This window comes from Clavelina lepadiformis, chromosome 4, assembly GCF_947623445.1.
Source record: "Clavelina lepadiformis chromosome 4, kaClaLepa1.1, whole genome shotgun sequence".
In the NCBI taxonomy this organism is placed as follows: Eukaryota; Metazoa; Chordata; class Ascidiacea; order Aplousobranchia; family Clavelinidae; genus Clavelina; species Clavelina lepadiformis.
In genome coordinates this window covers 16,535,262-16,556,540 of record NC_135243.1, presented here as the reverse complement: position 1 = coordinate 16,556,540, position 21,279 = coordinate 16,535,262, and the positions used below count along the sequence as shown (strand labels likewise).

Here is a 21,279-nt window from a genome sequence, read left to right as displayed (position 1 = left end):
AGTTTTTGTAAAAGCGATGATTTTCGTAAGGATACTAGAATGGATAGGAGGCCGGCTAATTTCAAAAGACAATTCCGAATGTCTTGTATTTTGTTACTTGCGTGTGTTCCGATGCAACAGGCATGAAATCGGTTTTCTTTATGCACCACATTTTTTTATCTTGTTTTTTCATTATTTGTTCACATATCTATTTGTATAAACAGTATTTCTAAATGAAGTTACTTGATTTAAGAAATTTATACTTCTTACCAGCTTTAATTACTGTACAACAAAGAGGCTACTTTATTAAATTCTAGACACCTTTTAATAACATTCGATCCCGTACTTGAGAACTTGTAGCCTGTTGCAATCTTTACAACTTGTAAAAATTTAGTTGTATTTATTTTTGAACGAATAACTTGATGGGTTGATAGAACTCCGAAAAAAAAAGATCTCGTTGGGTCTCCGTCCTTGGCCATCACAAACCTCTGGTTCTTTCCTTTCTTCATACTTTCGGTGCATGTTTTTGACTATGATGTTTTGATACAATAATGTTATCAAAGGTCCCGATCTGCTGGCTTTTCTTTGAAAATTACTTTTGCACTTCTGAAAAAAACAAGTTTTTTTTCAGGTTTGAAACATAAATATTTATATTTGTATAAAACATGGAAATAACACTCAGTAATTTACCTTTTCATGTGAGGATTAAAGTTGACTCTTGACTTTCCTTCTCTTTTACTGGTTTCAACGCATTCTTTGGTCGAATTAAGATACTTCAACTTCAAGTCAGGCTTGAATAACTGCCAACATTTTTTGCACAAAACAGCTTTCATATATTGTCAATAATTTCTATACATAGTACACGAAATATATAGGAAAAATGGTTCAATAAATGTAAAAGCCAGTTCTTAAGTAGGTTTACTTTGGTGTAAAGGATCCAATTCTTTCTGTTTTCTTCATTTTTTTTAGAATGAAATTTTTCCCGGCTTTTCAGGCCTTTATGCACGACGAATGCATTTGCAAGAAGTACAAAGGAATGCCCCGAGACATAAAGTTCACATACCTGACAAAAATAACGATACGTCTATATACTGACATTTGGGAAAATATAAGGTATTTCAGTCTGCTGTCGTTAATACTCGACTAGCAAAATGACTGTAATAACATTACCTGGCTTATGCGGTCATAGCCATACTGCTTAAATCGCTCGTCGTGTTCGGGAACGTTCACGTGTGATATGTAAAATGGTTCCCACGATTGCGACCATTCAACTTCAAAAGCAGTTACCTCTGTGTCTGACACGCCCAACCAATCTTCATACCTAGAGATCGAAGGTGTTTTCATTATAAATGGCAATCCTTTAAGATGATCCTATAGTAATGGAAATTAAACAATATATTTCAAACAAATACTATAACTTAATTCTTTTGTTATAACGTGCAGTTCCCAAAAAGTATCATACCAGTTACGAAACGTCATTCGAAGGTAACCTAACATAAAAGTACAAAACTACTACAAAAAATGAAATTTACCCTAAAGAAAGGAATGAAGAAACAAATGAATCTAATGACAACATTCAGTATTGGAACTGTGTTTCACCTGGTGGGTTTGTGGCACATTGGACATGTCTCTGCATGAAAGGCTCTTATCATACCATTCTTATATAACCACGCCAATTCCTGCTTAGTTGTTGGAATGGAAACACTTTCTTCAATTTCAAAGGCTGGCGTTACAAATACAACATTTTGTGGAACCGTTGTATTAGTCGCATCTTTTCTTGATTTCATATTATAAAGGTGATTTAGAAATATTTCCCGTACCTTACGAGAAGGCATAATGTCCACGTCCAACAAAAACATGTACCGAGTTTTGACGGCCTTCTTGGCGACGTTTCTCAGAGTGTTGTGTGGATATGGTATATCGCCCAGGGCATAATTTTTTCCTTTCAAGCCCTGTAGCGTAACTAACAAGTGCTTGCAGTGTATAGTTCTTTTATCGCTGTAATAGTAATTGTGCCAAATACGCAAAGACTCAGCTTTAAATTTGGGTAGGTTGTCTACTGGGTAAACTATCTGAAAAGAAATGTTTCTTTCGGGGAAACAGCGTTTGATAAAGAAAGATCCCATTACAGCATGCGATATGTGATCTCCAGGAGCAAACACAGCAATCGATATTGGGCCTGACCATCGTTGCAATGATTCAATAATATGATGGAGATTATTTACTGAACATTGCGTCACTAATGTCACGTCAGACGCAAGTTGCGCGGACAAAGTATCGCTGCCACTTTCTTCCATTTCCATAAAACTGAAATTTAGAATAACTCTGTATTCCTTCCAAGTTATTGAATGTCGGATAATTTTTTGCAAAATATCGTTTTGCAGTCTAAAAGTAGCTCTACTTAAAGATTCATGCGTAATAAGTGACGCTATTTCTATCATTCCCCACGCGACTATAGTCAGAAAGTATTTCTGGCCAACATATGACATCGAGAATGATAATGTAGAATCCAACTGCTTCTTTATCGAATGCAACTGCCTGTCCAACTTCTATTTGTGACTTGACTTGTTTGCTACTTTGGCAAACAGGATCGTTTCTGTCACTCGGTTACTACTTGGTCGTGATTGCTATTGTGTCCCACCATGCGGTTCTCATCAACACCATTTCTTTAGGAAGTAACATTTGTTTGAAATTCCACAAATTGGCCGATCCTTAAAACGAAACAAGGACAAAGATTCAAAGCTTAGTGCAGTTTGTTTAATGTAAAAGGTTTTTGGGATCAAGGTATAGAAAAGAAACAGCGATAAATATCTTGTTTTTGTTAATCAAGTCAGGCTATTTTGCTACGTAAAGTTACAATACAGTCAACACGAGACGAAAGTAAAAAATTACACGATAAATTTCAGAATTTGATTTGAAATAAGTCTTTCTAAAAATATCATACAAACAGTAGGACATGCTTGGTAACAATTCACTTGCTGTAATTGATCCGCCCAGTTTGAGCAACAATTCTGTAAAACAAGTTTTACACAGCGTCATTTAAATAGCACAGGCTGGCAACACACAACAAAAACAAGATGTAAATGATCTCGACAAATCTTTAATTCATTCAGAAAATAGCAGTAACAAATACAGAACTCAAAGTGATACGATTGTTAACCTCGATCATCTGGGCAACTTATTGTAAACAACCAGCGGAAGATTCATACGAGAACGCTCAAGTTTATTAATTGAATTACTATTGAAACCTACTTTCGAAGCACCATGCGTTATTGCAGTCATGTTAGATGACGGCTTTTTACTTAATTTCAATCTGCGTTTTTCGTTCACCTCAGGCCATGTCGCACCAAGCCGCAACACCGGAGGCAACAAAGGGGAAATCTTCTTTTCTGATTCAAGCCGGTACAAAGTTTCATCACTATTCTGCCAAGGATGCTGTCTAGATTTCTCGCTACTAACACTAAAATGTGATGGAGAATTAGCCGCATTTTCATATTTATTTTTCTTTAGTGCCCTGGCTGCACTTTGGTATCGAAATGGTGTCCAAAACGGTTCGGGTTTAGATGGTAGCAAATTTCCTTTACAGACACTCGACATAACAGACTGTATATCACACCTAATTTTTACATTACCGGCGGTCTTTAACACAATCTTCGGCAAATTCGTTTCTTTTTTTCTTAAGTGAAAATGGAGGCTATCTTTGAAAGTATTACTGCACTTGTTTACATTATTCGAATACATTCCCTTTTCAGCTACAGCAGGGAGTTTTTTCTCAAATTTTCCCTTTTTGGGGTGGCCACCGACTTCGTCATGCAAACCAATTTTTGTTGGCCTCTGCACTGTTGATGCCAATGGAGTCTGTGAACGCGAAGAGTTTTGTTGACTTACAGAGCGTAACTTTTGAGAAAAATAGTCTGTGTGTGTAGCACGTAGTTTGCAGTTGTTTAATCCGGTTGCTTCCTTATATACTATTTTACGCAATTCCTTATGAGGCTGAAAGCTCTCCGTTTTCTTCTGTTTTACGTTTATGTACGGTAAGCTTAACTTTTTGTTTTCTCCAGAGCCTTGCTCGTTGTTATCACAACAAACAGGCAACTCCTCCTTAACCGGTGCACTTGTTGAACTGACTTCATTAAAATGAATAACTGACAATGTTTTCAATTTGTGCCTATCACGGCTATCCACAGGTTTAGCCCCACGCGTAGGTTGTAGGGTAGGTTTTGGAATGAAAGCAGGCTTGGTGGCGTTTGATGATAATCGGGCCACATCTTCCCACTGAAACGGTAAAGGACACTTTCCATGCCGAGAATCATCATTATTTGATTGCTTAATTCTACATTTGCGGCCGCAGTTCTTGGGTAAACAAGCGGAATATGGATCCGTAGATCGCCACCCTGTCACAGCTTCCCGCCAACTAACATTACAACAATGTTCATAAACGTCTTCAATCCACTCCGTGTCACTAATTAGCCTTAGTGTGGATACAAGATTACGCTGAATGCTTTGATCTTGGCTAATTACATTGCACATTACAATACGATTTTGATTTCTTTATCACAAACTAAATAAGCCAATGCATAACTTGACTTTAATAGGCTGTTTCTTAGTGCTGTCTGTAGTTGTCACACGTTAGAAAGGTTAGGTTTTAATGCTTTTACATAGCAAATGCCTAAATCTTAACCTTTAACTTGGAAATAGCTTTCTTTCAACGATATCAGAAGTAGGCCTAGACAAACCTAGAAGTTATAACTCTAACTGTTTCTTTTATGTTAGGCTATGTATTACCTTGAATATTGCCAAGTACTGTGTTTCTAAAACAGTTCTACAAAGACAAATTAACTTGAATTTGGTTAGTAAGCGAGGCAAAGTGGTGATTACTTTAGCTATTTTAGGCAATAGGTACTCAGTAATTCACATTAACCATGCCAAGTAAGGCCTTTTCATACAGCAGTGGCTTAATACATTTTAATCCTGCTTCCTTTTGCTCAATGGGCTTTCTTTGAAGTTTGATTCACAACACTGATCACAGTCCTACCATCCAAACAAAGTGACTTTTTGCGTAACAATAACTTATATATTCGTCACATTCAGATAACACCAAACACGAAGGCTTTGCTGAAAACGCAACATTAAAGCATGATATGATATGAAGTACAGCGCGTACTACGAAACATAGCATACTATACTGAGAAAAGTTGTTTAACAGAAATCGCTTATCCGATTATTATATCTCACCGCGGCGCAACGCTAGTCTTTAGGAAAGCTACCTTTCAATTTACTTCTTCGAAAATATTCAGATTATCTGATGTGCAACAAAATGTGACGTAGCCAACAAGTATCAGCGACTAATTCACCGATCGTATGTCGGAGTGTCAATCGGACTGGCGGTACTAGGGTAAAGAAATAATAACTTACAGAGCGAGCATATAGGTTATGTAACGAATTGTGAATGTGTACTGCGCTACTAGAAGTATAACAGTAACACCCATCAATGTTACATGCCGACTTGGCGGCTTCTGTCGGTCATTCCAAAATCTGAGTGAGATGGATGGTGAAGTTTGATGCTGTTTCACTGTTATTCCTTGATACTGACGAATTTCATCTCATAACGTGAATAATTAATTGCTGGTTAATAGCTGTCTTGGGAATGACTTGTATACGTTCAGATTAACACATATTAATTTCCGATTGTTTTGTTAGTTCGGCCATTTGGACTAATAGCCCGACATTTTCAACGTGGTCAGTTCGAACACTACATCCTTAATTGCTGAAAAACTAAGCGTATATGATAGAGATACGGTCCTTTTTAAATGCAATTTGCCCGAAGTTAAATATTATGTAAGTATAGTATTTACAACCAAGTACGGGCTTCGCAATCTAATTAAAGCAATCACCTTAACGTTTACGTCACACTTACCTACCCCGTTCCGGGCAGATCCAGAGGCGTAGCCAGAAAAAAATTGGAAGAGGTAAAATTTATTTCGTTCACTGATGACGTTACACGGGGAACGCGTTCGATTGGTTCTAATAACAATAACATAGTACTCTCATTTATTCTTTAGTAAGTTTTGGGTTAAAAGTAATTTTTTTTTGGTTAAGCTTCTGGTAACATCGTTAACATGGTCTTTAGTGCTTAAGAATGTGCACAAAGTTTATAAGTTCGTTTAATTGCATAAAACATAAAATTTATTTTAAACAAAATGTAACTGAGCAAGACCGTAATGACGGTTTCCGGTTAAAAAACAACAACATCAAAACTGGGTTTTGCTACGATTTTATACACACCGAATTAAAAATAAGTATAACAAATGTAATTGATTACGTATATACGCCACAAAGAAAGTTTCTTCTATGTAAATTGGCCCAATACATGAATTTCTTAGCTTACTGAAAAGAGGGAACCACTGTTCTTGCCTGTGTTAGGTTTGCATTCAATATGCAATGTTATTGCTAATACATTTTCGCTGTGTGGCACACTAAATGGCGAATAATATTTCAAAAATAACAGCAACTTGCATCGTTTGAATAGGCTTTGGCAGAGCCGGGTTTTGGGGAGGGACCTAGTTTAGTTCTAGTTTCCTAGAAAACTTTATTGGGGAAGTACTTGGTGTGATACCAGTATGCATTGGCAGTTACAGAATACAGTTCCAATTTTGATAAACTGTGATAATTGTTCAAAAGTTGGGGGCACATTTCCCCTTTGAAACGATGTCCCTGGCCAACTCGCCGTTTAGGAGCCGTCGAAGACCAGAAAATGCCATAAAAGTCTTGTTTGTTTTATTATACAATAAATTTACTAAACATGTAATTACTCAAAAAATTCCACATGTGAATTTTTGAAATTTTGCATATAGTTTTAGCGTGCCTTGGAATAACATTCCATAAAATGCAATTAACAAAACATGATTTAAACTTTTTTAACATAGGCTCAAAATCGTCTGAAACAGATGTATTAAGAAGCTTATTGTTAGATTGTTGCCAACTGTAAGTAGCGCCAAATGTGGTTAATTTCTACCCATAATGCCTCAACTTGCTTGCCAATGTGCTAACATACCGGTACGTCACCAGAATAGTTAGTGTTGCGGTTCAACGTCACTGTGGCATAAAACCTGGCTTAAATTACTGAATGTTTGTCCCGTTTCTCTAAGACATATATTACCAGTCATTGAAGCAGATGACAAATGCAATGAAATGAAAATAATTGTATTTGAAACAAAAATCCACAATATTACTTTGTCGTGCATAAATCTTTCGGAACAAATTCAAATCGTGTTTACGTTATTTTCCGTGCAATTTTCAGAAACATATGGCAGTATAGCACAGATATTTACAACCAATACATCATAAAAGGCACACGAAACAACGGTTCCAAATATCGATCAAGCCAACTGTGTTACGACAACAAGCTATTTTGCAGGCTCAAAAAATCACACATAGGCATTTGCCAACTACAAAGTAATATTGCGTTGAGGGTTTAAAACTAATAAAATTAATAGATGAGATAATTAAATGAAAACGAACGTTGCAAAAGAGCAACATCGTTCAGGCCATGCGCACTTTTTGTTCAAAGATTAATTGAATAAACACGATCACCAACATCATAAGGCAAGCCATACGCACACTGTTAAGACACGGGTCATGAACGCAACCATAGAACGTAAGATTCAATTCCGAATTTCATTATTGTTCGTTGTTGATAAAAATAAGAGAATGAGAAAGGAATAAAAAAATAGTTTACAGCCACCTGACAACGTGAGCGCGTGAAAAACCTTAAAACGAAAAATAATTAATACTTGGTAGTGAAGAAAACGTTTAATAAGGAAAATTATCTTCGAATATTAGGCTGAAACCTTGACCCTTGTTCCTGCATTAACTGTAAAAACAATACAAAACACTTCATTGATTTTCGCTACGACTACAGACTTGCCATTATAGAGTTACGCCTTACCTTTGCCTTTGTTGTTTGTTCTGTGTTTATCCCATTGTAGCTATTAGTCAACTCTTTGGAGACGACGCACAGAAATTCAGCTTGGTCCACGTTTCCGTAACTATACGATGAACCCACGCTAATGAGCTGCGATAAGAGCGAAAAAAGATTGCCATTTAATTAGGTGGGAGAATAAGCGAAATATAACCACAACTAACCTGTTCAAACACATATAGGCCTACTCAAGACTTGAGCTAAAACGGTAGAGACCATTTTGATGCAAACATTTCGCTTGATGGTACACTTTTATGTGCCTTAAACAACAGCGGCGAGAGTTATAAGTTCTGTTGCTAAAGATTTTCCTATCGCTTCCATGAGGTTTGATGTTTTTATGAACAGGGTCGTCAACCAAATGAAAGAACTTCACCAGTCCATTTCGTTTCTTATCATACCACTTTGTAACCGGATAAAAATCGGGGTTATCTTGAAGCTTTTTCATTTTCTCGCTCACGATTCATTGACCAAGGCATTCTTTCATTATTTACCACTGTATTTATCAAACAAATCAAAAGTATAGAACTTATGTCCTTTTTATACGATCTCTTGAAGAAAAATGGCATCATGAAAACTAGAACTTGTCAAAAAGACTGGCCCAGACGACATAGGAAATGGACCTGTTTTTTTCGACGCCACACAAAAACCCCATACAATGATTCGACTCATATCTGGGTGACACATCCACTTTGCTATTTCAGCCTTTTCTCAAACGTAAGCCTCGCAAAACGACTATGTTATTGGTAATTGGTTCAGGTGCAAATATTTTGACGATCGCCTCCAAAGACTTGTCAAGGTCGAAAAATCAAGATACCAGACAGTTTATACCCGTCCACAATCTTCAGAAGTCTCTCATGTAGACACCCAGTCACTTTTACAATTTCTTTCAACATTTAACGCCGTTTGAACTTGATTTCACAGGTTTGTATAAAGTCACTTTTCTCTCCCACATTGCCACACTCTTAAATCTCGCCGAAGTTCGTTTTGGACACATTGGTTTGTAGAATTGACGAAAAGGTCCAATTAAATAAATTACAAATATTTTCTCTAGTGCTGGTTCTAGTGTTTGTCCTACTTATGATTTAATAACTGTCAACACTTTGCTCCTTCTCCTAACCTGTTCAAACTTCCAACCATCTGACATTGCAGACACGGTGTGAGTGAGTTCATCTTCCAAGCACTGAATTACTCGATAAACGTGCTTGCCAGGCGGCTGAAAAGAAAAAAATAATGTATAGTTATTAAAAATATTCAAACGGCAAACAGAACAAGCATGTTTGTAAATAAGGACAGAAATTGCTCCATCGTTGTTTCCAAATCGTTAAAAACGTGGAGTAGTAACAACACACACACACACACACACACACACACACACACACATACATATATATATATATATATATATATATATATACTGTAATTTAAAGTAACTTAAAACTTTGTAACCGTATAATAATATGGGCTATTATAAAAGGAACCTAAGATTAACTTAATATTAATAACTGCGCCCAAGCGGACACATGTTTATTTAATTTCGTGTATTGGCCATTTAAAAACACTTAATAGTTTTTTAGAGCTGACGTGGAAATTCATACACTATTTGTAGACAACGGATTTTTGTTGTTGGTGACTCCGGATATTCTTTGCTGAGAATTCTATTCCGACGGTGTTATTATTTCCAATTAAAAATATGATCGGATTCGTGGGAAGTGAATCAATTTAGGAAACTAATGGAAAGCACAAAACTATCACACTAAATTTAATGCGAAGCAACAAAGCAAGAGCAGCTCAACCGCGTGAGCAGACTACAGAAGTAGGCTGGAAAAAACTATTCCTACGTTATTTGGATGCACGGAAGTCATGTCCATAAAACCTTCAGTATGAAACTTTGTGGAAGAATTGCGTTTGTCTGTTATGGTCCCACATCGTCGTTTCCACAACTACTTAACAATATAACTCTTACTGAGCTTGTGGTATGATTTAGCTTAGCCGATTAACACATTTCAAATAGACCAAAGTAGAATTGTGGCTAATACATTGATTTGTCATCCGGGTATTGCTCATAAAAGTTTTTTGCCGTATTTTAGTTCTGATGTCATGTGTCACGGTTTTGTCGATTATGGTTGATTAAATTATCTTTTCACGACCGTGTTGAAATAATGTGTGAACTCAACTGTACTTAGACGTAATGAAGATGAGTAAGTGCAGTTGCGCAAAGCAACTATGCTCGTAATCAGCTGGTCACAGGATAACATCCCACAGACAGACGATCAGCAAACGTGTTGCGTGTCTTGTAATCTTATTTTGGGAAACAAATGCTGCATAGTCCCCCGCTTAGGTATATTTTAGTCACGCGCTTTGCGGTAATTTGAATCTGTCTAAGCGAAAAATATGAGCTATATATATCCATTTAATGCAACAAAGTATTTTTGGCAAATGCAACAAATCATTTCCAGTAAATCAAAGTCAGTTTAACACAATCCAAAAGCAACCTTTGCAATAGCCTGGTTGTTTGGTTTAAATGCAGTAATTTTCTGTGGAAGATCAATAAAATTTTTTCAACTTAAGATGAATAATATTTCATGTCTGCTTGCATTAGCACAGAACAACGAAATACATCAATGAATGATTTTCCTCTACTGTTTGACTTTCTTTTAGTTAGTCAACGTTTTGAAAAATATATAATATGTTAAAATCAACACCATGTTACATATCAATAAAGCATGTATCCATAAATATTATTTCAAAATCTAATGTTTCAAAATTATACATTGCAGAAAGCTATTTTATGTATGATAAAAGAATTAGTACTAACCTGTACAATTCTATGATCTCTTTCTCTGATGCGTTCTTTTACGAGACGAATGAGCTCCGCAATGTTATAAAACTCTGCTTCTTCAAGAACACCTTTGAGAAGTAATGATTAATTATTATTATTATACAAACTAACGAGTAAAAAAGTAATAAAATTAGTAATGCCAGCAGTACCAGATAAAAAATAAAGTGTTTAATATTTCAGTACAGTATTCAACACATACTGTCTTAAAACAAGAGTCCAAGAAAGTATTGTGAGAATTTCATGAATAACAATTTAGTGTCTGCTCCACATCCCCAGCTTAAAATAGTGAATAGCAAATACTTATTCACTTACAAATATTCACTGTAAACTGGCGTCGTATATAATTGAAACTTTTTTTTTCCATTACTGAGTAACATACAAAACAATTAAGTTTCTGCGACTGTTTAAAATAAAGCATCTATAACACATTACCATGAGGTCATCACTGGTTTTCAAATTTCTTTGCCTCAAATTAAGTAATGTTTAACGTTAGGAAGTGACTATTTTTCCTAAAGTAAGTCGCACAACCCATTGTTAAAGACAGGTGGTTAGGTAAGAAGATTGAGCATACAAAATCATGATTTTTGCTATTTAAGGTTTAATTGAATTTAGATTCATATTAGAAGATAAATTTAGAATACAATATTATAAACTTATAACATTTATAGGATACTATGTTATAAACTTAAAACATTTAGCTTAGGTTAACAAGAAACCTGTGAAAAACAGCTTCAAAGGTACAATTTTTTCCTTTTTTTCCAACTAATAGTGGCAGCCTTTATCTTAACTGAGCCTGCAAGTGTCGAGCTCACTAGCGCTGGGTGGTTGTGAAAAGTTTACAAATTTTTACACTATAAGATACCGGCACCGCCAAATACATACACACCTACACCATTGCAATGTCTCCTTAATGTTAACAATACTGTTAAATAGGCATATGATTCATGTGACAATATTTAAATCAATTCATCTTACCCTCTTCAGCTAAATCTTTGTTAACAACAAGTTTTCCATGACGCAAGAAGTTTAAAATTGGACCAAAGTAAGTTGCATCACGATCTATGAGATAAGCTCCAGTTTCATCCTAAAGATTGCAATTTAAATGCTAACAAAGTGAAATAATAATGAAAACTACATTTAGCAAAATAGAAAAGAAAGGGCATTCAATATACTTTATCAGAATTTAAATCTGGCTCCTCTTGACACAATCGGTATAAAAACGATTTGGGATATTTGCTGAGTGTGGTGGTTGTAGTTACAAAGTGCTGGCCGCCAACATTCAGTTTGATCCACTTCTTTTTCAAAGGACAGCTATTACTTGAAGTTACTTGAGCTCTATCGTCTGGACAGTTTATATTTGAGCAAGCTTTTGTTTCTAACTGAGAAGTTGAAGCAACATGTGCTGAAGATAGAGTATCAGCACATGAGTGTGCTTGACTGCTGTTGTGCAAGTCATTTCCATTGCTATGAGCAGAATCCATCATCAATTAAACTCTGAAATGCCTACTTTTTTAAAGGTCTGTAAAAAAAGAACACTAAATCACTAAAACAACAATACATAATTTATAGAGTTTGAACAAATTATTCCAATTTTTAAAAATTTATGAATTTTTCTTGCAATGGAAACATTAATCTCAGTGTCAGGTGATGCAATGCATTTGTGTTATGTTGTTGAAAGTGGTGCTTTGACCCATGACATTATAATCATTTTGTGCACATGACCATGATTACCAAATTCCAATTAAACACAGTACCCCATACAAGTATGTTGCACATTGTTTAACACTTTTGAGTAGACTGTAAATTTAGTTTAGCACTCTCTGGGTATCTAAACTATAGCAATGTACAAAATGTACTTTACATGCTGGAAAACAATGTGCTCAACAGTTTGAAATGTAGCGTACCATTATTACACCATGCAATATCTGAAAAACAATTGGTACCGATTACTAAGATTAATAGGATAAGTATTGTAGACATGTTCATCACCGAAATTATTTTACTAGAAAATGTTCTCGAATCAAAACAAACGTCTTTACTCATAGGAGAGTTACTTAACTTTCACACTTTTAACAATGAAGAGAAAAGTGTTTTAATAAAATTGCTTTAAATTTTAACATAGCAGTAACACATTACTGTCTTGGGTAGAGAAATTAAAAATATAAGTTAACCTTAGAGTGTAATCCTATATCTTGCTTTTTTACTTCAATATATTCTGATTATGATGAACACGGTTCAACCACCATCAACATTATTAAGTGTGGCTCATGTACAAGACAAACTGACGGATGCCAAATATTTTCAATAATTCATTTAAACGAACAAAGATATTTTTTTGATTCCTTTAACGCTAATGAACAAAAAATCCAACAGGCAATGCACCAAGTGAAGTAAAAACTTGCTTCTGTAATCTGCACACAATTTCTTGTAAAAATTCATCTCCTATATTCATACTTTTTGTTTGGTCAGTTAACACTCTCTGAAACTAAGTTTAAGAGTAACAATTTAATATGAAACATGTGCCAAAAAGATCAGCAGCATTGACGAAAAAATTAAACAAAACTGTTGGTCTGACACACATCAACTTTCCATATAATAAAAGAAGGGAGTCAGCTCTCCTATACAAACATCAAGTCAACATATTGCACAGTAACATCCACAAAGTCAATTTTAAACATTACAAGCCTTAACCATTAAATCTACATTAGGTCCAAGTCAAAATCAGTCAATATTGAGAAGCTATGAATGCATTTCTTTGTGCAGATCTGGTTCGAGCTTGACATAACGTCTACAGATCTTTATTGTGTTGCTAAGCATGCTATGATAAATGGTATGGTGGCAGTGATGAATCCAATGGAAACACATTTACCAGATTGGCTGTAATTAGCTGGCTACCACTCACTCAGCACTCTTATGCTTCTCAAGACCATCTAAAAGTCACCCAGGTCTCTCTGATACATAGCGGTCACCATTCAAGTCCTGTTTTGTCAATGAAATTTACCAGTTCCATGAAATAAGTACTAGCAATAAGAGCATGACATTGTTTTAAATCACAAAACTCAACAGAAAAACATAACAAAGTAACTCAACACTTTGATATCGCATCATGAAAACGTGGTGTCTTTATTTCATTGCTTTTTTTAGTTAAAAGTATAGCTTGTAGTAGTGCTTCGCCCAGACAAAAATCACAGGATAATGTGCTTTTGGTATCGTACCCATCAAACTATGATACTTATCAAACTCTTTTTCATGACTTAAACTCGGCAATGACTGCTCACCACTCGAACCCAGTAACTGAGCTTGTCTACAGTATCGTGTAACTTCCAATTGATACACATCTTTCAGCCTATAGTTGTTGTTTTGATTTTTTTATATTGCCAGAATTTGCAACAGTTCATCAGGACCACTGAACAGAAGTAAGTGTCAATCATACCTTGCTGTTAAAAAGATATTACAATAGTACGACAGCTTGGTATCGAACAGAGTTTGCATTGTTTTATGAGCCAGACCCTCCTATCATTAAACTAAATTTGCTCATAACAACAAAAACGAATGGAATTGGGTGATATGAGTGAAACAAAGTTTGTTAAATCTCGTTATTGTTGAAATACATTGCGAGAAGCCATTAATACTTGTATAGTCTCAAACAATAAACGAGAGTAACTTCCGGTTTTCCACGAAGTGACTTCTACATGGTTTCATGTAAATTACAATGACTAGTCAGACATGACACTATATTGACCAGACATTTCTTGCAAAGAAATGAGCCCTGCACCGAATCCAAGTTATCCCATAAGTTATGCTCACATATGGCATCAGTTCACACGGTTTTGTGGACGTTCAAATAACCAGCACCAAGTAAGTTTACAAACGTTTCAAAACAAGCAAATTATTAAACAAACTCAGTGATATACATAGCAGAAATTGGCATAAATTTATTTTCAGTTATTTTCAATTAATAGTCAGGTGTTTTACTTACTCTAATCTCTTACATATATGTGTTATACAATTTACTTCGTCAAAACTTTGGGTTATTGTGGATGACTGTAAAATCAAAAGCTTTAAATACTCTCTTTCCAAGTTACCGCTGCCAATTTTTGGGGGGGGGTTAGATAATTTTGATCGCCCAACTCGGAAAGGGTCTGTGGCGAACGACCGATATATACGTTACAAGGCATCCTCTGGATACGCTACTGATAGCGTAGGGTGCAAACTGAGAAGCGACTTGAAAGACGCTTAATGGGCATCACCTATGGCCTCAGATGAGAGAGATATAGCCAAGTCATGACTTCGAGATGATCTGACTCCAATAATAGTGCGTGCTCTTCTCGACTAGTATTGCAAGTAAACCGATATCACCAACAATATGAGAAACGTTGATAAAACTTGTCTGAAATAAAGACAACTGAAAGAAACTCAGCCCAGATACACGCGTTTATACAAGAAGCCTATACATTAATTTAGGCAATTAGCGGCACTTATAAAAATGTGTACAATGTTGAGTTTTTAAAATAAAATGCCCAAAGTGGCACGTTTGTGTGTCCTTAACCACCAAAGATCTGTTATTAATTCGTGATATGGCATAGGCTTACTCGAAACATGTTATGCATGCCGCAATGCATTTAACTGTAACTGTACAAAGTGCTCTTCATTGCTTGGGCTTGAACAAGGGAGGGCTAAAATGGCTACCATACAAATGAGTAGGGCAGAAAATGGCTGTTATAATGCACCAGCTAGCCGGTAACATTTTCACTGCAAGCCATGTTTACAAGAAAATAACAATGTGTGCCAGCCTGCCATGTATAGGCCTATTTTGAGTTCTTCGCGTACGGTACCGCTGCCGTACGGTACTTTTCATCGTCCAATAACTAAGTTTTAACTTGAAGCACAAATAAAGAACTTTGAAAACTTTTATATTCAAACATTTCTGCAGTTGTCTGAGTTACCATACCTTAATAACAGATTAGGCTAGCCTAGTCTAAACCCTTTATCTAGTCTAAACCTAACTTAAACCATAAATTGCAAAAATCAAACCTTGGCACCTAAGCTACCCAATGGGGGTACCCATTCTCCTAACCTACCGTAATCGCTTACCTTTTTAATTAAAAACGGGCTGGGCGACGTATTCCTAGTAGTCTACTTGCCTACTTACGGAGTGCCGAATAATAAGTTTAGGAAAGCAACAAGTTCTAATCTACTAAAAAAAATAAAACATATTAACATAATAAAATAAGCTAATCTTTTCCAGTTAACTGCATTGGAATCCTTAACGCACTAAACCAGAGGTGACGAACCTGCGGCCCGCCAAACAATTTTGTGCGGCCCACCAAACGATTTGACAAACGCCCAATGGGTTGCCATACCGTCCGGAAAATTCCGGACATGTTATTTTATGTTTCAATACTACATAAAATAGCTTCAACTGTATGATTCGCATGGGATTTTTATTACTTTTGTTTGTTGTTCCTTATTGTTGATAAACTATTTCTAATCGTTTATAAAAAAACTACATAATCATATGACTTAAAAGTTGTGCGGCCCGCTTACTCAGCTGTAACTAATGAAATGGCCCGCGACAGCGAACGGGTTCGTCACCACTGCACTAAACAAATAAAAAAATAAACAAAGAAAACAAAATCTCCCATGCTTGAAACTGTATTACAGCAAAGGGCAATGCTGCCAGCATTGTGCACATAGGGATCGGTGCACACAAGTAACCAGTACCGATCTCGGCAAGCAATGATCTCAGCGTGATTGATCTCGCCAAAACATGCGACACGATTACTCTTCTATTCCTTTCTTTATAACCTCTACGACGAAAGATTATTTCCTATATTTCTACTGTTTATCAGGGTTGTTTCAAAATTGTTGTGATTGAGTACATTTTCATAAGTATATCAACTTCAACGTGGGGCTAGCCCTAGCTTTTTGAAAAAATGTGTGAGGTGATCTGGATTTTGGACGTTGTGAGATCTTTGTGTTTTGTTTTGTGGACTGAAAAAGGTAATTTGTTTATCTAAAATTCTAAATCTTTCTCGGTTGCAATCTCGCCGAATCAAAAGATCTGGCAAAACATAGTGGAGTAAAATTTCACTGTGCAGATAACGAATTGGGTAAAGATTGTCAAAGCAACGGTCAAGGTGATGGAGAATGGAATTATAAAGCAATATAACTATAACGTTAATTAACAAACAAAAAAGTAGGCCAAAGAATTCTCTGGCCTCAAAACATGGAAATTAAAGGTAAACTGTCTAAACACTGATTATTGAGTGGTGGCGGTATTGTGCTAACTGCCAATCTCCATAAGTTCAAACTCAAAGGTGGAATCTTAAGTTGGTTCCAAACTACTAATACATCGATCAGCTCGTACGGAAATTTGCTTCAGAAAAGACAAGTAAAATTCAATTCTTTCTCTTATACACAGGTTGTGACATTTTTATCTAAATCAGCCTCGTACCTCGTATTATAACGATTTTGATAGTAAAATGTAGTATATAAATTATGGATTGTGCTAATTAATTAGAAATTTGTGTTATCTCTGGGTTGGGAATGTTGTATCTTCATATATCCGTATTATAGTTCCTCGTTACTAAGTTATATCAGTTTAGGTGATAGCCAGCTACTTAATGGAAACATATAAAATCAGTTTTGCTTTGTTTTAAATAACCGATCGTGGCTTAGAAGTAGGCTACTTTTCAAGTATTTACGTTGTGAGGGGCATTCACGCTTGCAAAAGCTACTGACTTTCTTGCTGTTGCGTGTTGTGTTGTGTTGTGTTTTTTGTGACATACAGTATAATGAGTTGTCATGACTTAATTGGCTAAAATAAAAGGTAAAGAGGAATTTTATATGAAGGGAATATAAATTTGGGCTTATATTTGGAATATATATTGCCTAAAATTGGACATTATATAAAGGTTGTGTTTGTGGCGAGAAAAACTATTGGCGCTTGCAACAAGTAATCAGAGTAACATATGAACTACAGGCCGTGAGTCATAGGTGAACCCCCAAAAAATATATAGCACTCCTCACCACGCCATCATGGCACAGACACTGGAAGTAGCCTACCCCCAAAAATATCTACCTATCGACACTATTTCGTCTCTTTTTCTTCGTTCTTTTCAGGTCTCAGTTTTTCAGTGTTTGATTTAGTCAAAGGTTGTTATTATGACATTTTATGTTGTAAATATGACATCCTGGAAAGTGTAAAAAATTCATTATAGCTTTATCAATCAGCCTTCTAACGTAAGATTATTATAAACCCATCTCCATTTGTGCCTAGCATCCTACATGTAGGACACCTAATTAAACGTGCATAACTTTATTTCAGCAAGACAAATTGAAATAAAATCAACTGTATGACGACAAATATTTTTCACACGAGTTTGAAATAGTTTTATTGATATTGACTTTTTTGTTGTGGAATTATACTATTCTCAAAATGTACGATCTCCTGCTTCAAACTTTTTTGCGGGGAGTCGTTATTCTCGTCGACAAACAATTGTTGGAAGGTTTGTCTTTCAATCGTCGTATAGGCTTCATTTTATATTTTTTTCGCTAAATAGGCCTACTCTATCTCTACTACCCCTTACAACGCGATAGAATAATTTGTTTTCATTTCAATTTTCAAGATATGTATTGGTATAGCGGTAAAAGTGGTATCCGCCCCTGATAACGTACCGCGTATAGACGTTCTTATAAATGTAAACGCAATGACGCAATACTGTATAACGTTGACGCTAAAGGTTTTTAAGCGATTTTATGAGCCAAACGACCGTTGTTTGAATCCTCTGTGAGTTTGTTCCCTGGGTTGAATCGTCCCGGGTTGAATCGCCCTTGGGTTGAATCGTTCGTAAGTTTAATTGTCCGTGGGTCGAATCGGTTCCATATCGAAAAAGATATCTGTCGAGTTTATGTTCAAACCGGGCCAAATTACCAGTGCTTCTGGTGTCAAGTTATCTCACCTACGGTCTATACACATTCAATAACAACACACTAAATAAGAAAGAAATTCTCTTAATTAAATAAACACGCCAAACTCTCACAGTAGACATAATCGGAAAACCTCATTTCACTCGTACGTTGTAATAATGGAATCAGAAATATGACTTCTTTCGTGGCAAACAAATAAACGCAGAGATTAAACTGTGGTAAGTTCAAAATACGGTTTCAACCGGTCTATGGAGACCAATTTCAGTGATGCATTAGTGATTAGTCAATTCAATCACCAATCTTGAACAATTGATGCAATTATGCCGTAAGAAAAGCTTTATTGTATTGAAAAAACAATTTTGTTTCTTGAGTAGTTGAGATATTTAACCAATTTGATGGTTTGGGTCGCGGCAAAGAAACTGCTGATTGGTTCCCGTTAAAGTATAATCTGTTGGTGTTTGACCATCATGCGCAAATACGTCATCTTAGCAGTTTTTTTATGCTTGGTGTCGGGAAATGAAGCTACTCTTCAGTGTTTCACTTGTTCCGATGAATCTAGTGATGAGCAATGCAACTCGGAACGACTAACATGCCCTTCTGAAGTAACAAAGTGTATAACAATTGTAAAAAATGGTAAGTACCAGATTATGATCGTTTTCAACTTTGCAATAATACCAATGGTTGCTTATAAAACCTTATCCATCTTGCCCATTGGATTTAATGAATGCGGACTTCTTATTCAACTTCGACATGAAATGCGGACTTCTTATTCAAACCTGATCAAAAAGATAGAAATCATGTAATCAATGAAAGTGGTCTACTTGCCTGCTCAGTAGTGTATTGCTTTTTGTTTGTACCATGAACTCTCGCAATCAACTATTTAATGAATAACAATGATGTCATGGTTATGATTTACAGGGAACTTGTTGGACAAACGTTGTGCAACTACGCAGGACTGTATAAGAGGCGACGTATCAACGCCTTCCGTATCACTCAGTTGTTGCAATTCAACACTATGTAACGAAGTGGTAGGTATAATTAGCAACCACACCGTCGCAAACTTTGTGAACGAATCTCGCTTTTGCAAACTATATTGTCCACGAAAAAGAATCGTAAAAACTATTTTTCCAGTTGGTCCGTTAATTCACACTTGGCCAAAATAATCCTGGTCAGTTCGCGACCGGGTTGAATAGAAGCACAATCAGCAAGATTGACTAAATTGACGGTGGTTCAATTGACATGGGTCGAGTGGACCCGGGTTAAATTTAGATGAAACCTATTTTATAAGTTATTTATAAAACTGAAAGCTAGTTTATAACATTTGCACATTACTTGCAGACTAGCATATGGCCGAGACCGGCGGTAAACCTACTGCAAGAATCGGTTGGGATGGAACCGACAACATTCCTAACTACGGTTCTGACTTACCAGATTCTCTTCACCCTCGTTTACTTCTGTGTTGTTTTTTATATTGTCTATAGCACTCCTAAAGGAGAAAAATGGAATCTAAAAGTGTCACCAGAAACCCCATTTGCGGTAAGCGATAATGTGAACCGTAAAAAGAAGGAGTCTCCTCAGAACTAACTTGATATTTTATAAATTTTGATATTTTTGGTGCTGTTTATTGGTTGGCGGGATTATATCGGCGTACAGTATACTGACAAATTTTGTTCTGTTTGAAAACTGTGTTGAAACCGTATAGTTTTCATTTTAAGGCAATTTTACGTGTGCAGTGTCCTGTGAAGTATATGGTCCTGTAGTAATGGACACACATACGGGTTAAACGGTGTTTTTAGTGAGAGTTATTCAACTGAGCCATATACGTCAATAATTGCAGATATGCTAGGAGCAAGACTAGACTATAAGTGAATTGAAAGAGTACAACAAAGTACCGAAAATGCTTTGCTGTATCACATATTTTGGTGTGCATTTATCCTAAATGACCTTTTTGTGTTTCTTTTCGCAGAATGAAGGCTTGGAAAAAGAATAATTGGACAAAGCAGATAAATTTTGAGGAACTTGTCGTTTCCCATAAGTATTTTCATCATAATAAAGGCGTTTACGGTTATCAAGTGTAATAAAAGTGCGTTGGGATTTGAGAGTGTATAGATTACTGTATCTTGAAAAGCCTTACGAAATCGAACTATCACAAACAAGATAATTGTTTATATAGGCATGCTATCAAATCAGTTTTTGTAATATTTGCGATCCATTTTGGTGTTGGTGAAAATAAAGTATAGTATTCACAAGTATAGAATAAGATTTGCTTACGTTAACAGAGAACACTTCACAAAAAACTAAAGTTATTAACTGCAATGGGGTAATATACAGTAAGTTATAGAGATTTCTTAAGAAAAAATAACGATAGATCTATTTGATATTTATGTGTACTCGATTCGATAACATAACATACTGTGTGTTATGTTATACCCCTACAATATCGATCGCTGTATGCTATCGGTATACACAAATCAATTTTTTTAAATCGTTTAGATTTTAGAAAATGCCGTTGATCCAGTGTTTATTATAACCTATTTGTGGACAGATT

At 35.8% G+C, this 21,279-nt stretch overlaps 3 protein-coding genes across 4 annotated transcripts; 1 reads left to right on the top strand and 2 right to left on the bottom strand.

Annotated features, from left to right (window-relative positions):
- Nucleotides 1–72: 72 nt before the first annotated feature.
- On the bottom strand, nt 73–2,612 carry LOC143453552 (beta-1,4-glucuronyltransferase 1-like). Of its 2 annotated transcripts, none has more exons than XM_076954936.1 (5): nt 1,579–2,612; nt 1,150–1,300; nt 902–1,042; nt 670–779; nt 73–585 (listed from the first exon to the last, which is right to left on the bottom strand). In XM_076954936.1, the coding sequence occupies exons 1-5, from the start codon at nt 2,466–2,468 to the stop codon at nt 537–539; spliced, it is 1,341 nt and encodes a 446-aa protein (XP_076811051.1). In that variant the 5' UTR covers nt 2,469–2,612; the 3' UTR covers nt 73–536. The 2 variants fall into 2 exon arrangements, with proteins under 2 accessions (XP_076811051.1, XP_076811052.1); XM_076954937.1 differs by having other exon boundaries at nt 73–582.
- Nucleotides 2,613–7,161: 4,549 nt separating this feature from the next.
- LOC143452123 (BTB/POZ domain-containing protein KCTD5-like) lies at nt 7,162–12,346 on the bottom strand. The gene is made up of 6 exons (XM_076952983.1): nt 11,972–12,346; nt 11,775–11,883; nt 10,776–10,867; nt 9,078–9,173; nt 7,928–8,053; nt 7,162–7,852 (listed from the first exon to the last, which is right to left on the bottom strand). Exons 1-6 carry the CDS (start codon nt 12,281–12,283, stop codon nt 7,805–7,807), a joined length of 783 nt encoding a protein of 260 aa, XP_076809098.1. The 5' UTR covers nt 12,284–12,346; the 3' UTR covers nt 7,162–7,804.
- Nucleotides 12,347–19,137: 6,791 nt separating this feature from the next.
- Nucleotides 19,138–20,827, top strand: LOC143452543 (lymphocyte antigen 6D-like). The gene is made up of 4 exons (XM_076953558.1): nt 19,138–19,364; nt 19,650–19,759; nt 20,070–20,267; nt 20,698–20,827. The coding sequence occupies exons 1-4, from the start codon at nt 19,199–19,201 to the stop codon at nt 20,719–20,721; spliced, it is 498 nt and encodes a 165-aa protein (XP_076809673.1). The 5' UTR covers nt 19,138–19,198; the 3' UTR covers nt 20,722–20,827.
- Nucleotides 20,828–21,279: the final 452 nt, after the last annotated feature.